Source organism: Myodes glareolus, chromosome 3 (genome assembly GCF_982192425.1).
Source record: "Myodes glareolus chromosome 3, mMyoGla1.1, whole genome shotgun sequence".
NCBI lineage: Eukaryota > Metazoa > Chordata > Mammalia > Rodentia > Cricetidae > Myodes > Myodes glareolus.
The window spans coordinates 73,538,729-73,551,733 of record NC_142028.1 but is presented as its reverse complement, the minus strand read 5'-3'; the positions used below and the strand labels follow the sequence as shown (position 1 = coordinate 73,551,733).

Below are 13,005 nucleotides of genomic sequence, written 5' to 3'. Positions count from 1 at the left end.
TCCTGGTAACTATTTACTTTCTGTATTTATGAATTTTATTAATCTGAATAGGTCATACAAAATATTTTAAGGTTGTTTTCTGTTGTCGTCTATTTTGCAAAAATGTTTATGAAGTAACATTTAAAATTTTATAACTATAAATAAAAGTTTATGGTAAAATGTAATATTAGTTTTCTAGATACATTTGGAAGTAGAGTTGTGGTAATTGTTCATAATCTAACCATATCAGGGATTTGAATAAACATGAATAAACATCTGAATACTGAAGTATGTTTGTTAGAAATCAACTCAGTATATCACTCAGAAAAATCTCCTTGTCAACTTGCCTAAAAAGATGAGAAACGATATTGTTATGAATAAGTAAAATTTGAAATTACCTCAGCTACCACTAACTCAAGTAGAAGGAAAAGGTGACCTAACTTAGACATACATTTCAGAACAACTGTATGCACTGATATGTACTTTCACTGTTGGTACAGCACATGTATGAGGCCCTGCTTTCAGTTCCAGAAAAGCTGTGTGTCCCCATTTAGTAGTTAAGAGAAAATAAATTTAAGTAATTATGAATATATAAAAGTTTTCTATAACTTAGAGAATAGATGATGAAAATAAATAGCAAGTGTAGTGTGGGATAATGCTTTTGTACCCTGTGAAGATTTGTTGTTTGTATTGTTTTAATAAAATGCTGATTGGCCACTGGTGTCCACTGGCCAGGTAGGAAGTATAGATGGGGCAACCAGACTAAGAGAATTCTGGGAAGAGGAAAGGAAAAGAGTTAGTAGTCACCCAGTTGCTGAGGAAACAAGTTGAAAATGCTACACTGAGAAAAGGCACCAAGCCACATGGCTAAACATAGACAAGAATTATAGGTTAATTTAAGTTGTGAGAGCTAGTTAATAATAAGCTTGAGCTAATAGGACAAACAGTTTATAATTAATATAAGCCTCTGTGTGTTTTGTTGGGATTGAACAGCTGCAGAACTGGGCAGGACAGAAATGTCCAAGTACAGTGTAGAGCTGAAAAGTAAATATCTAAGTGAAAAATGCATTGACTGGCACATTGGAGAAAGAAGAGTAACTTTTTATAAGTTTTTTTATATCAGGAATGCCTGAAAATTAGAATTGTGTCCAAAATCAGTGCTTCAAAAGGAAAAGCTGAGAAGTCAAAATCCTTCAGAAATTAAAGAAGTACACAAACCCACAGTTACTGCTAGCGAATTCAGTAGATTTCTGAGCAAGTAATTGAATAATGAGACAGAAAAGCAGCTAAGGATCTGAACAACACATTGTCAACGTCAGGAATAATTTCTTTACCAACGCATATGGGAATGCTCACCAAGGTAGGTCATACAAGATACCAAACCAGTGGATCTCTAAAGGGGGAACAATTTTAGAGGAACAATTTTGAACTTAGTGACAATAAAATTGACAATTTGGGGACTTAGCTAAGGTAGTTATTTTGAAAGAAACTATAGCTTTAAATGATTTATGAGTAAAGGTAAGAAGTGTCTGAAACTTTTGACCTGCTCATGTGTTAAAAACACAGGATGAATTGAGTCCATAGTAAGAAGAAAGGAACAGAATGGGGCTGACAAGATATCTTAGCAGGTGTTTGCCACCAAGTCTTGCAACCTGAGTTCTAACCCACGTGATGGAAGGACAGAACTGACCCCCACAAGTCAGCCCTCTGACCTCTTCAGGAATGCAGTGCATGCACCTCCCTCAGTAAAAGGGAAAAGAATAAAGAGTGGTAATCTGAGTCAGGCCTGGTAGTGCAGGCCTGTGATCCCAGATGCTTAGGAACAGAGGCAGGAGGATTGCAGGCTCATAGCAAGCCTGAACCAAAGTGAACCTGGATCTGTAATAGTAATTAAGAAGAAATGAGCCAAGAAAAAAAGCAGTGAGATTAGAAGCTGAAACTACAAAAAAAGCAATACCGACCCTATGCATTCTTATATATGTATGTGTAAAAATCTCTCTCTCTCTCTCTCTCTCTCACACACACACACACACACACACACACACACGAAGCAGTTTCCAGCTTACTTCATGAGCTCAACATTACTATGAGAGTTAGGGCTGGGCAAAGGAGATGAGGAGAAATTGTAGACCATATTTATGAACACAGACCCCAAATCCATAACCAGAAGTTTGCCAGTTCAGAGTTTTGTTGTGAAGAAAGGAGGAAATTGTGATCAAGTGGGATTTGTCTCACTGATATAGTAAAGGTTAAAATTAGACTCAGTTAATATGGTTCACTGTATAAGAAAGAGAAAACTGAAGAATCTTAACATTTAATATTCTACAAACTAGGGATTTTTTAAATTAAAAACATGTATGAAAATTATACATCGTGTTTAAACAAGATGTTAAGTAACTTCCTTCTGAGATTAAAAATAGAGGAGAATTCTTGAAGCCACCTGCTTTCATTCAATAGTTGATAGTGTTAGGAAAGAAAATTAAGAACATTTAAATTTAGAAAGAATAAGTTAAACTCTGCACAAATTATTATAAAAAATCTGAAAGACTGTGGAAGCAACTAGAACAAGAGTTTAGCACAGTCATACGATACAGGATTCAGGGTTGTATAATCTCTATGTACTAGCAAGGCAGTGGAAGATTTAATGCGCTCCATCTAACAGTAGCATCCACAATTATGAACTGTATTAACAAATAGATGCAGATGTGCTTACTGAAAACATCACCAGGAGGAATAGAGGACGCCTACACAGATGGAAAGGCAGCAGCATGTTTGCAGAGAAGAGGGCGTGCTGCTGTTGATGATGTGTGCTTATGTAATACTTTTGTTTTTTAAGTCATGTCAGGGTTATAGAAATTGATATGCTGGCTCACATGTTTTTATGGACAGAAGACCTGAAAAAAACTCCCAAAGTTTTAGGGTATATATTGCTTGTTTTCAAAATCTTGTGCAACTACAAAAACCAGTGTCATTGAAACATAGTTCAGAGGAATTCAACAGATAGATTGCAAAATCAGATTCATGTATATAGTTGACTCACTTTTGACATAGGTGTTAATGTATTCAATTGATAGGAAAATATATTGATCCTTACTTACATTGAAAATCAAGTAAAATAGAGACCTAAGTATAGAGGTTCAAAGTATAAAACTTTTAGAAGAAGGCATTGCAGAAAATAATTCTCATTTCAGAAAAGACTGCTTCTTTGTTTTGAAAGACATTTATTTCTTTCTAAATTTATTTATTTCTAAAGTCAAACTAGACTTTATTGAAGTAAACTCCTTTTAATCCTTATACAGTACCATTATGCAACATTGACTGGAACATCTGACAAAGGATTTGTTGTTTAGAATGTATGAAAAATTTATAACACAAATCAAGAAACTGACAATAAAGAGATATATTACCATTCATCATGAGACTAGAACCAAGGAGACATAACTACATACCACTTGGATAGCTTGAACAGAAAAGCACATGTTGCAAGAACGGAGCAGTAGATTTTCATACATTACTGAGAAGAGTGGGAAGTTTTTTGAGACAGGTTTTCTCTGTTCCTTTGGAGCCTGTCCTGGAACTAACGCTTGTAGATCAGGCTGGCCTCGAACTCACAGAGATCTGCCTGCATGTGCCTCCTGAGTGCTGGGATTAAAGGCGTGCACCACCACCACCCAGGTGAGTGGGAAGTATTTTAACAGTTTGAGTCCACTTACACAAAATTCTAGAAAAGGCAAAGCTAGAGTGTAATGGTAGGAAGCAGACTTCTGGTTCATGTGATGGAGATGGTAGGCAAAGGAAGGTAACTTACTGCACTACCCAGAAACTTTTGAGGGTGATGGGATGTTCTTTGACTTTGATTTGGATGCTGGTTACAGGGTATGCACATTATCAAGACTTTTTGAATTATTTGCTTAAAATGGGTACATTTTGGTTTTTCTTAAATCTTCAGGAAAGTTGATTTAAAAAATAAAACCGGGGTTGGTGAGATGTCTCAGCGCGTAAAAGTACTTAATAACAGATTTTGCCCCATTGTTGATCTCTATGTAGTATTTTATGTACAAGAACATTTTTTAGTAGATTTGTTTATTTTTATTTTGTGTGTATGAGTGTTTTACCCGCATGTATGAATGTGCACCATGTGTGTGCAGTGCCCATGAAGGCCAGAAGAGGAGAGTATCAGATCCTCTGGAAATGGAGTTAGAGATGGTTATTAGCCACCAGGTGGATGCTGAGCTTGAGTTCTCTGCAAGAACAACAAATGCTCTTAAGCTCTAGGTCTTCTCATTATCCCTGCTTTTGTATTTGTATTTTGATGTATAAATCTACAGTTTGTACATTGAGAGATTTTCCCATATGTTTATACACAGTAATATAAAAACCAAACACTGGCACTTATCATTTCCACGAAAACAGTTTTGTTATTTTCGGTTTATATAACTCAGTAAATTTTTCCTTCTTAGATTTTGAAATGCTAGCTAACACTACTCATAAACTCATGTAAATTGTTATGTTTAAGACTTGGATTTGTGAGTCTTAGGATATACATACGGGGAGAAGGGAGGCATCAGGACAGCACTGCAGATAAAGTACTTACCCTTCAAACCTTAGTTCCATATCTGGTACACACATACAGGTGGAAGGAGAGAACTAATTCTGTAGAGTTGTCCTCTGATCGTGCCCTGTGGACATACACACCAACATGCCCTATGTACAGTAATCATGTCTGGCCAAAGTATGAGCTTGAAAGGAGCGCTGTTTCTCCTTTGTTGTTTGTTTGGTGCTGCTGAACAAGTAGCTGGGGAAGATAAATGAAATACTGAAAGCAAGACTGAGTCTGAGTAATATTACTTCAGCTAATCATGTGTCAATCTGGAGTATTATGTAAGGCTTCTATTGCTGTGATGAAACACTGTGACCAAAAAGCAACTTGGGGGAGGTTATTTCACTCCTACTTCCATAAAGCAGTTCATTGTTGAAAGTATTTAGGGCAGGAATCTGGAGGCAAGAGTTTACATAGAGGTCATGGAGAAGTACTGGCTTGCTCCTCACAGCTTGCTCAGCCTGCTTTCTTATGGAACCCAGGACCACCAGACCAGCCCAGGATGATACCACCCACAATGGGCTGGGCTCCCCCATATCAGTTTCTAATTAAGAAAATGTTCCTACCGACCTGCCTACAGTTTCTGAGTCAAGGTTCCTTCTGTTCAGATGACACTAGTTTGTGTCATGTTGACTAGTCAGCACACTGGGATTCACATTGTATTCCCATTTCTGAAACACATCATCTCACCCTTTCCCCTTCTTATTCCTTCTCTTCTTTCAGATGGCTGTGTGTGCACACATGAGGAACTAAGGATCAAGGCTCAGCAATGTTGTCTTTCTGAGTTTTGGTCTCCTCATCTATTTAATGTACAGATTACATGATTTGTTTAGTTTTCTTGAGTGTATGAAACATGGTGTGTGCTCAGTACGTGTTTGTAAATGAATAATAGGAAAACTATCAAGGAATATAGTGAAAACAAATTATGACAGAATAAGCAATAAAAGATTTATGCACGGGCTTGAGGGTGCTCTTATGTAGATAAAATCAAGTCGTTGTATTTATAAGTTTTCTTCTTAACATTTATATTTGTGGGTCTCAGGCTATAGAAACTAGAGTATCTTTAACTGTAAAATACTTTCAGGTGTAAATCTCTATATACAATAACCATTACTAAGAATCAATTATACGAACTTGGGATATAGCTAGGAGGAGATAGTGTTTGTTCTGCAAGTATGAGGGCCTGAGTTTAAATTCCAGCCATCACATAAAAAGCTAGGTATGGTTGCGTGTTCTTGTAACCCCAGTATTGAGGGCTGGAGACAGGCAGCTCTGGAGTGCTCACAGCCTCCAGCCATCCCCTGCCCCCACTTGTGAGCTTTTGGGTCAGTGAAAGGCCTGTCTCATTGCAGTAAGGTAAAATATGATAAAGGAGACACCTGATACGGTGCTCTGGCCACAATATGTGTGCTTAGGAATACACAACCACACGCTCAAAGCACCCCCCCCCACACACACATAGTTTTTTAAAATAAAAATAATAAAGTAAGAATGAGTCACATACTAAAAACATTTGGCTGTTGGTTTCTTCTTGACTCAGCTGTGGCAAGAACCCTTGAACTGATCTCTGTAACTGTGGTCTCTTCTCTCTCATAAATTTAGCCATGAGCTTCCCTTTTCTCGATTTAAAATTAGAGATTTTCTGGGTGGGGTTGTACATACCTGTAATCGCTACTGTACACAAAGCAGAAGCAGGAGGACCACAAGGATGAGACTCACTTAGGTAACTCAGTGAGATCCCATTTTAAGATTAAGAGCTTCCAAAACGGGCTGGAGGTGTAGCTAGCTAGCAGTGGGGTGCCTGGGGCTCAGCTATGGGGACCACCAATACCAATAAGCAGCTTCCCATGTTTTTGTCTTTTGTCATATTTGCAAAATGTTTGGTTTTAGAGAAGGTTATAAATATTTCTTTAAATGTTTTATGGTTTGCTGTAATACACAATTAATGTCATTTATTCCTTTATCTTTAGGGGTCTTACTGGGCCATAGACACCAATCCGAAGGAAGATACACTGCCTACTCGGTCAAAGAAGAGGGCACGATCCGTAGAACGGGTAAAGCTCATTATTATGATTCGTGAATGTTGAGCATACCAGAAATGTAGACTAACAGTTCTTTTCCAGTAGAGCGGCTGTAATCATAAGCAAAGTAAAATTTTTGTTTGATACTGCTGTGTATTTTCAGAGCATTTTTCAGACCCATTTTGTTTGATCTTCACCGTTTGAGCAAAGGAGGTAGTTTAGGGATTGTTTGAAGGTTTTGTTGTATTAGGGCACACCTGCTGTGTGAGACTCACACCCTGGCCAGCTGAGCTTTGGCCTGGTATCTTTCTTTGCTCCGCACCTCCAGCACTGAGGGTTGATTTTAAATAACAACCATTTCACAGGTGTTTTTCCCTATTTTCATTCATATTAGAATCACTTGTATACAATCGATGTGCCTGTGTTGGTATGACTCCATGGTAAAAGCTAATTTCCAAGAATGAAAGAAAAGACCTTTGGTTGATATTTCAGTTGTGCATTTTAATACGGATAGTCAACACTTCAGCTGCTGCCATATGTTGACTGCCTCTCAGTTTTCCTCACCCTTTCTACAGTTGCAATATTTCAGCTAAACATCCATACTCGTCCTCTTTGCTGTTCAACTTGCTTCAGGTGTTTACTGCTTAGTAAAGCCTTTGCTAATAGTTTATAGTAATTTTTTTCCTATATTTTTTTCCTTCACTGGACTGATCTCCCCATAAAGACAAAGAAAAGAAGTGTCCACATCTCGATGTTAGTGTGTCACACAGCCTAAGTGTCTCTCCCCCCCCACCCCTTTTTAAATTTTGAGTTTTCAAGACTGGGTTTCTCTGTAACTTTGGAGCCTGTCCTGGAACTAACTCTTGTAGACTAGGCTGGCCTTGAACTCACAAAGATCCGTCTGCCTCCTGAGTACTGGGATTAAAGGCGAGCACCGCCGCCACCACCACCACCTGTCTACTCGTCCACGTCTCTAACGTCAATGTGTCACTGAGCCTGTAGTGATAGTAGATGTTTGTAGTAGATCAGGAAGAAAACATGGAATGTGTGGTGAAACAAATTTGACATGTGACTACCTATTGCTGGTAAAGGAATATAATTTCTAAGCCTTGCAGATAAGGACCAAGACTATATATAGTGAGACTCTGTCTTAAAAAGAGAATCAGGGTGTCAGATTTAAATCAGGGCTACATGAAGCATGACCACAGAAAAGCTTAGGTAAGCAGCCTCATTGGAACCAGGTATAAATTTAATAAAATTAAATGAGAATTTGGGGGCCTCAGTTGTTTGCTTTTTAAATGAACCAGGGTTTTAGAAGATAGGTTTAATACCTGGATATGTTTAATACAATACATCTGTTATTTAATACAGCATCTGTTGGCAGAGATTTGAAGGAAGGAAAAACGTGTTCACAGTGCCTAGCACACACATATTATCAAGCAGTTTGGATGGATAAGGTGAGGGGCTGAGAAATTGTGGTTGTTTTGTTTTTTTCTTTTATTTAACTCTTTGGAAATTACTGGAGTTTGACTTTATTTTTGGAAGTTGGATTTGTCTATAGGGTTGGCAGCTTTGCATACTTTTTGGATGTCAATCTTCTTTTTTACTCTGTAATTCTTAGAGAAACCTTGTTTACTTTTGAGAGATCTAGACTTCCCTACAGACTGTTGACAGTCAGGGTCTAAAGAAGTAGAGGATTCATGGTGGAGAAGCAGGTCTTTTTGAATGTGAAATTTAGACATGGCATTTGGTAAATTCAGTTTTTTTTTTAACTATGTGCTTCTTAATTTTTGCTTTTAAGATTAAAGTGGAAAATTCTCAAAAACAAGACCACATTTTCTAAATACTGTGGATGCTTGCTTTATTTTGGCTGAGTTGTCTTGTTAGTTGACAGTGTGGGAAAGGAACCTATGTGAGGAGATGAGTTGAGAGCAGGATTCGTAGGATCAGATAGACACATGCTTAATAAATATTCTGAGAAAGAATGTTCTTTAAACTCAGGATAACTTCCTGCCCTGATAAACCAATGTGACTATTTTTAATGTGGAAAAATCTTAGGGTCTGGTTGTCTAGTATGTACTATTTTTCATCATAGGGTTTTATAGTATATATTGCTTTTATTCTAATGCTACATTTTAAGTGACCATTGGATTTTATTTAAGGAAACACCTTAGATCATGTATGTTTTAGTAACATTTGTGAATCTAAAGTCTTTTAATTTAGTTTATCACGTTAGGAACAGAGCAGTTTACAGTATGAAGTTGTGATCTGTCATTTTTTATTTAGCCTTTGGGGGCCTCTTATTTTGTTTATGTGTACGTTTTAAGTCAGTCGTCAACTGTGATTAGGTTTAGAAAAGAATTTCTTCTGCAATCCCACATGTAAATGCGGTGCTTCTGAAGTAGAGGTGTACTTGACGTGGTGCAGGAAGGAAGGAGTAGTAGGACTGACAGCAGAAGGTGAAGGTGGAAGCTGGAGACAGGTTGCCTGGGTTTTCGTAACCCATTGTAAAGATATATCTGTGTGTGCGTGGAGTAGGGAGTAGCCGCTGCAGGGAAATGAACAGAGTATGGTAGTGGTGTCCCAGTGTGGAGTATAAGCATTCAATGATCAAAGTTGTAGGATCGTTTATAGAAAATTGCTGTTGGTAGTTTGCTAAGTTCTTCAAATTATTTGAAGGGAAAAAAAAAAGGCGAAGTAGCACTATATGAACTACTTAAAGTACCTTGGCTTGGAGGGGATCGGCTAGGGAGATGGCCCAGCTGTTAAGAACACTGGCTGCTCTTCCTTAGGACCCTGGTTCAATTCCCAGCACCCACATGGCAGCTCACAGCTGTCTGTAATTCCAGTTCCAGAGGGTCCGCTGCCTTTTTACAGACATACCTGCAGGCAAAACACCAATGTGCATAAAATAATAATAAATAAATTATTTAAAAAAATAATCTATAATTATCCTTTTTGGGATGAAACAATGAAATTGAAATACTTAGTTCTTTATGGTGAAGAAAAAACTAAACTGTGTACAGTTAGGAATCATTTACATTGAATTAAGACAAGAATTGGAAGGTGGACAGATAATTAGAAAAGGGATAATCATTTTAAAATCACTTAATTTTATTCATTATTTTGCATGTATGTATTGGGGGGGGTGAGGCACACAAGTATAAGAGCAGGCACGTATGTGCCGTGGTGTGTGTGTGTAGGTTAGAGGACAAATTTTGGGATTTGTTTTGTCCTACTGCAGAGTCCGGGGATTAAGTCAGGTAATCAGGTTTGTGTGGTAAGTGCTTTTTACCTGATGAGCCGTCCCGTTGTCCCAAGAAGATGTTTTTCTAGAAGATAGTCTATATTTGGCTGTTTGTAAGATGGTCATGCTATGATTTGTGACACAGTTTCTCAGTTGAGTCTGAGAAAGAGTAAGGATGTGTTAAAAAAAAAAAAGATAAAAGTGAGCAGAGCAAGGAATGCAGTCTATATATACTCTTCCTGTTCACTAGAATGGAACAGATACTTAAGCTGTGCAGGAACACCCCCTGTGCACTACTTGGGAGGTGCCGCATGTTGCCTGTAATATAAGTTTGTAAGCAAAATCTCATAGTTTGTTGGTTTTCTTTCTTTCTTTCTTTCTTTCTTTCTTTCTTTCTTTCTTTCTCTCTCTCTCTCTCTCTCTCTCTCTCTCTCTCTCTCTCTCTCTCTCTCTCTCTCTCTCTCTCTCTTTCTGTTTTTCGAGACATAGTTTCTCTGTCCTGTCCTGGAACTCACTCTATAGACCAGGCTGACCTCGAATTTATATAGGGATCCTGAGTTTTGGGATTAAAGGTGTGCACCACCACTGCCCGACTCTGAAGGGTTTTAAAACAGAAATCCTGTACATAGAGGAATATACATGAGACTCATTTTAACAACTGCATAGGATTTTTAAAAAATATAACACTATTAAGAGTTTGTGTACAATTCAATGCATAAAGTTTTATAACTTGAATGTTTTGGTACCTCACTACTTGTGAAATGTTAAATGAAACTTTCTCATTATTTCCATAAATTTTTCTTCTCAGGCTGCCACTAATCTGGGGGAAAAAGTGTATCTTGATATTTACTCCAACCTTTGGATGGATTTTGTTTTCATCATAAAGGACTTGCATATTTCTAGTTAGACTTAATCCTGAATATTTTGTTTCATAATACTATTATAAATTGAGTTTTAAACATTCTCCAGTTGCTTTGCAAGCATATAAATTTGATTTTTCCCTCCCTCCCTTCCTCCCTCCATCTTGGCCTTCTATCCTATGATCTTGATAGTTGTAATTATCATTTTAAATGACCTGGAATGCTCTCTAAATAATTACACAATCTTCAAACACTGATAGTTTTCCTTTCTTTTTAGTTCTTTTTCTTTCCTCTATGTTGGAAGTTGTTGTACGTGTAAGCCACACTGAGTCTTGCTCTCTTGTTTCTATTTGACATTTGCTGCTTTTTTACTGAAGCATTTTTTTAAACATTTAATTTTTGTTTGGTTAGTATAAATCTATAGTATGTTTGTGTTTGAATTACTATTTTAGTTTAGATATATTTTAGTATTCTGTGCTAATTTACTTGTTGACTTTTAAACTATATCTGGTTATACATCTTTTATTTATGTAAATATATAATTTCACATTCACAGTCTACTTAGAGTTAGTATTGTGCTTTTTCCGTGTGGGCATCTTTCCTACTTTCCTCACCTTGAATCTTCCTCATTGTAATATATTATCTGTATACGGTGACAATTCTTGAAAAGACCTATGATTTTAGCCTTGAATACATGAATACATGACTTTTAAAACTTAAGAGGAAAATATTACTCTTCTGTATCATCTTCCGTTTCTGGTGCTTTAATGAATTACTGCATTGAGTGAAAGGCCAGTCCTCTAGTGCTTTAATGTATACATCAAAGACCCAAGTTTTCTGTATGTTATAATTTCCTTTTGGCCAAAAGAACTTTTAGGTATGTCTTTTTACTAATAAATCCACTCCCATCTCTGAAAGGAATAGCTGTATTTTTATCACACGAGCAATGTATATGTGCACTTACTGTGTGGATGTGCTGAGATAGAGTCTTGCTTTGTAGCCTTGACTCTTTGTAGCTTTGCCTCTTTGCATCGGCCTCTCAAGCACTGGGATCCACATCATCAAGTCACATCATCCCCAATGTGTTGCTTTCTTGAATATTTACATTATAGATTGTCTTACTGTAGTAAAAGTAACGGCGGGCTGCGTTCCCACCACCTGGCTCCCAGCTAGTTTACATCCGAAATAATTACACGGAAACTGTATTCTTTTAAACACTGCCTGGCCCATTATCTGTAGCATCTTATTGGCTAACTCTCTCATATTGATTCAACCCATTTCTAATAATCTGTGTCTCACCACAAGGTTGTGGCTTACTGGGAGAGATTCAGCATGTCTGACCTGGCAGCTTCATAGTGGGTGGCTCTCTGGCTTCTGCCTTCTTCCTCCCAGAATTCAGTTCTGTCTACCCCGCCTACCTTTGTTCTGACCTATCAGGCCAAGCAGTTTCTTTATTAATTAACCAATGAAAGCAACAGAAATACACAAGACCAACCTACATCAGCTTACTTTGATTTGCTTGAGTTTTGAGGTTTTTTTTTCCACTGCGATTTCTCTGTTGTTTCTAATGAGAAACTCTTGTCATTTTCTTATTAATAGTCCCCCCATATATAATTTATTCTTTTTCTTTAGATGTTTTCTGTGTTTATTTTCCAGAATCAGATAGATGTATCTAACTATGATTTTTTTTTTCTACTTTTGTCTGTTTTTATCATGGTTCACTGAGCTACTTAAATTTTCAGATTTGTCTTTTGCTTACTTTGGAAGTGTTAGCCATTATTTCTTTATATTTTTTCCTGTCCCTTTGTCTTTATTCTTTTCAACCATACCAACTAGGTTTGTTTTTTAAAATATTGTATTGAATAGTGTTGTTTACAGTTTCCATTGTCTGCATTAATCATGAGTTGATAGTGTATGAGATAATTGGTTGTGTTTGTCAGCCAAGTGGAAACCTGGTAAAACAGATACAAACTGGGAACAGAAGTTAAATATATGGACTCATTTGAAACTTGTATACTCATATTTTTAATAATTAGGAAGGGAAAGAGTCCAAGACCGGGAGAGAGAAAAAATACCGTAATCATTTTGACTTGTGAAAAGTGGATTTAAGGTATATAATTTTTTAAATTTTTTGAAGTTTGTATGATTCTTCATTTTATAAAAGCACATAAAAGTTTTAGATATATTAGCATTATTAGTCCATACTGAAATCCATATTGTAGAAAAAGGAGGTAACAGGGATCTGTAAAACAACGAGAGTAGACTCATATCCTTGAGTGCTAACAAAAATTATGATTT

The 13,005-nt window shown here is 37.0% G+C and overlaps 1 protein-coding gene across 5 annotated transcripts in view; it reads left to right on the top strand.

Moving 5' to 3' along the window:
- The window catches only part of Foxj3 (forkhead box J3), a 110,050-nt gene that overhangs the window by 67,205 nt on the left and 29,840 nt on the right, over positions 1 to 13,005 (top strand). For all 5 annotated transcript variants that reach the window (XM_085686495.2, XM_085686493.2, XM_085686494.2 and 2 more), the window contains one exon: positions 6,550 to 6,633. In XM_085686495.2, the coding sequence (XP_085542621.1) occupies positions 6,550 to 6,633 (84 nt within the window). The remainder of the gene's footprint in view (positions 1 to 6,549; positions 6,634 to 13,005) is intronic.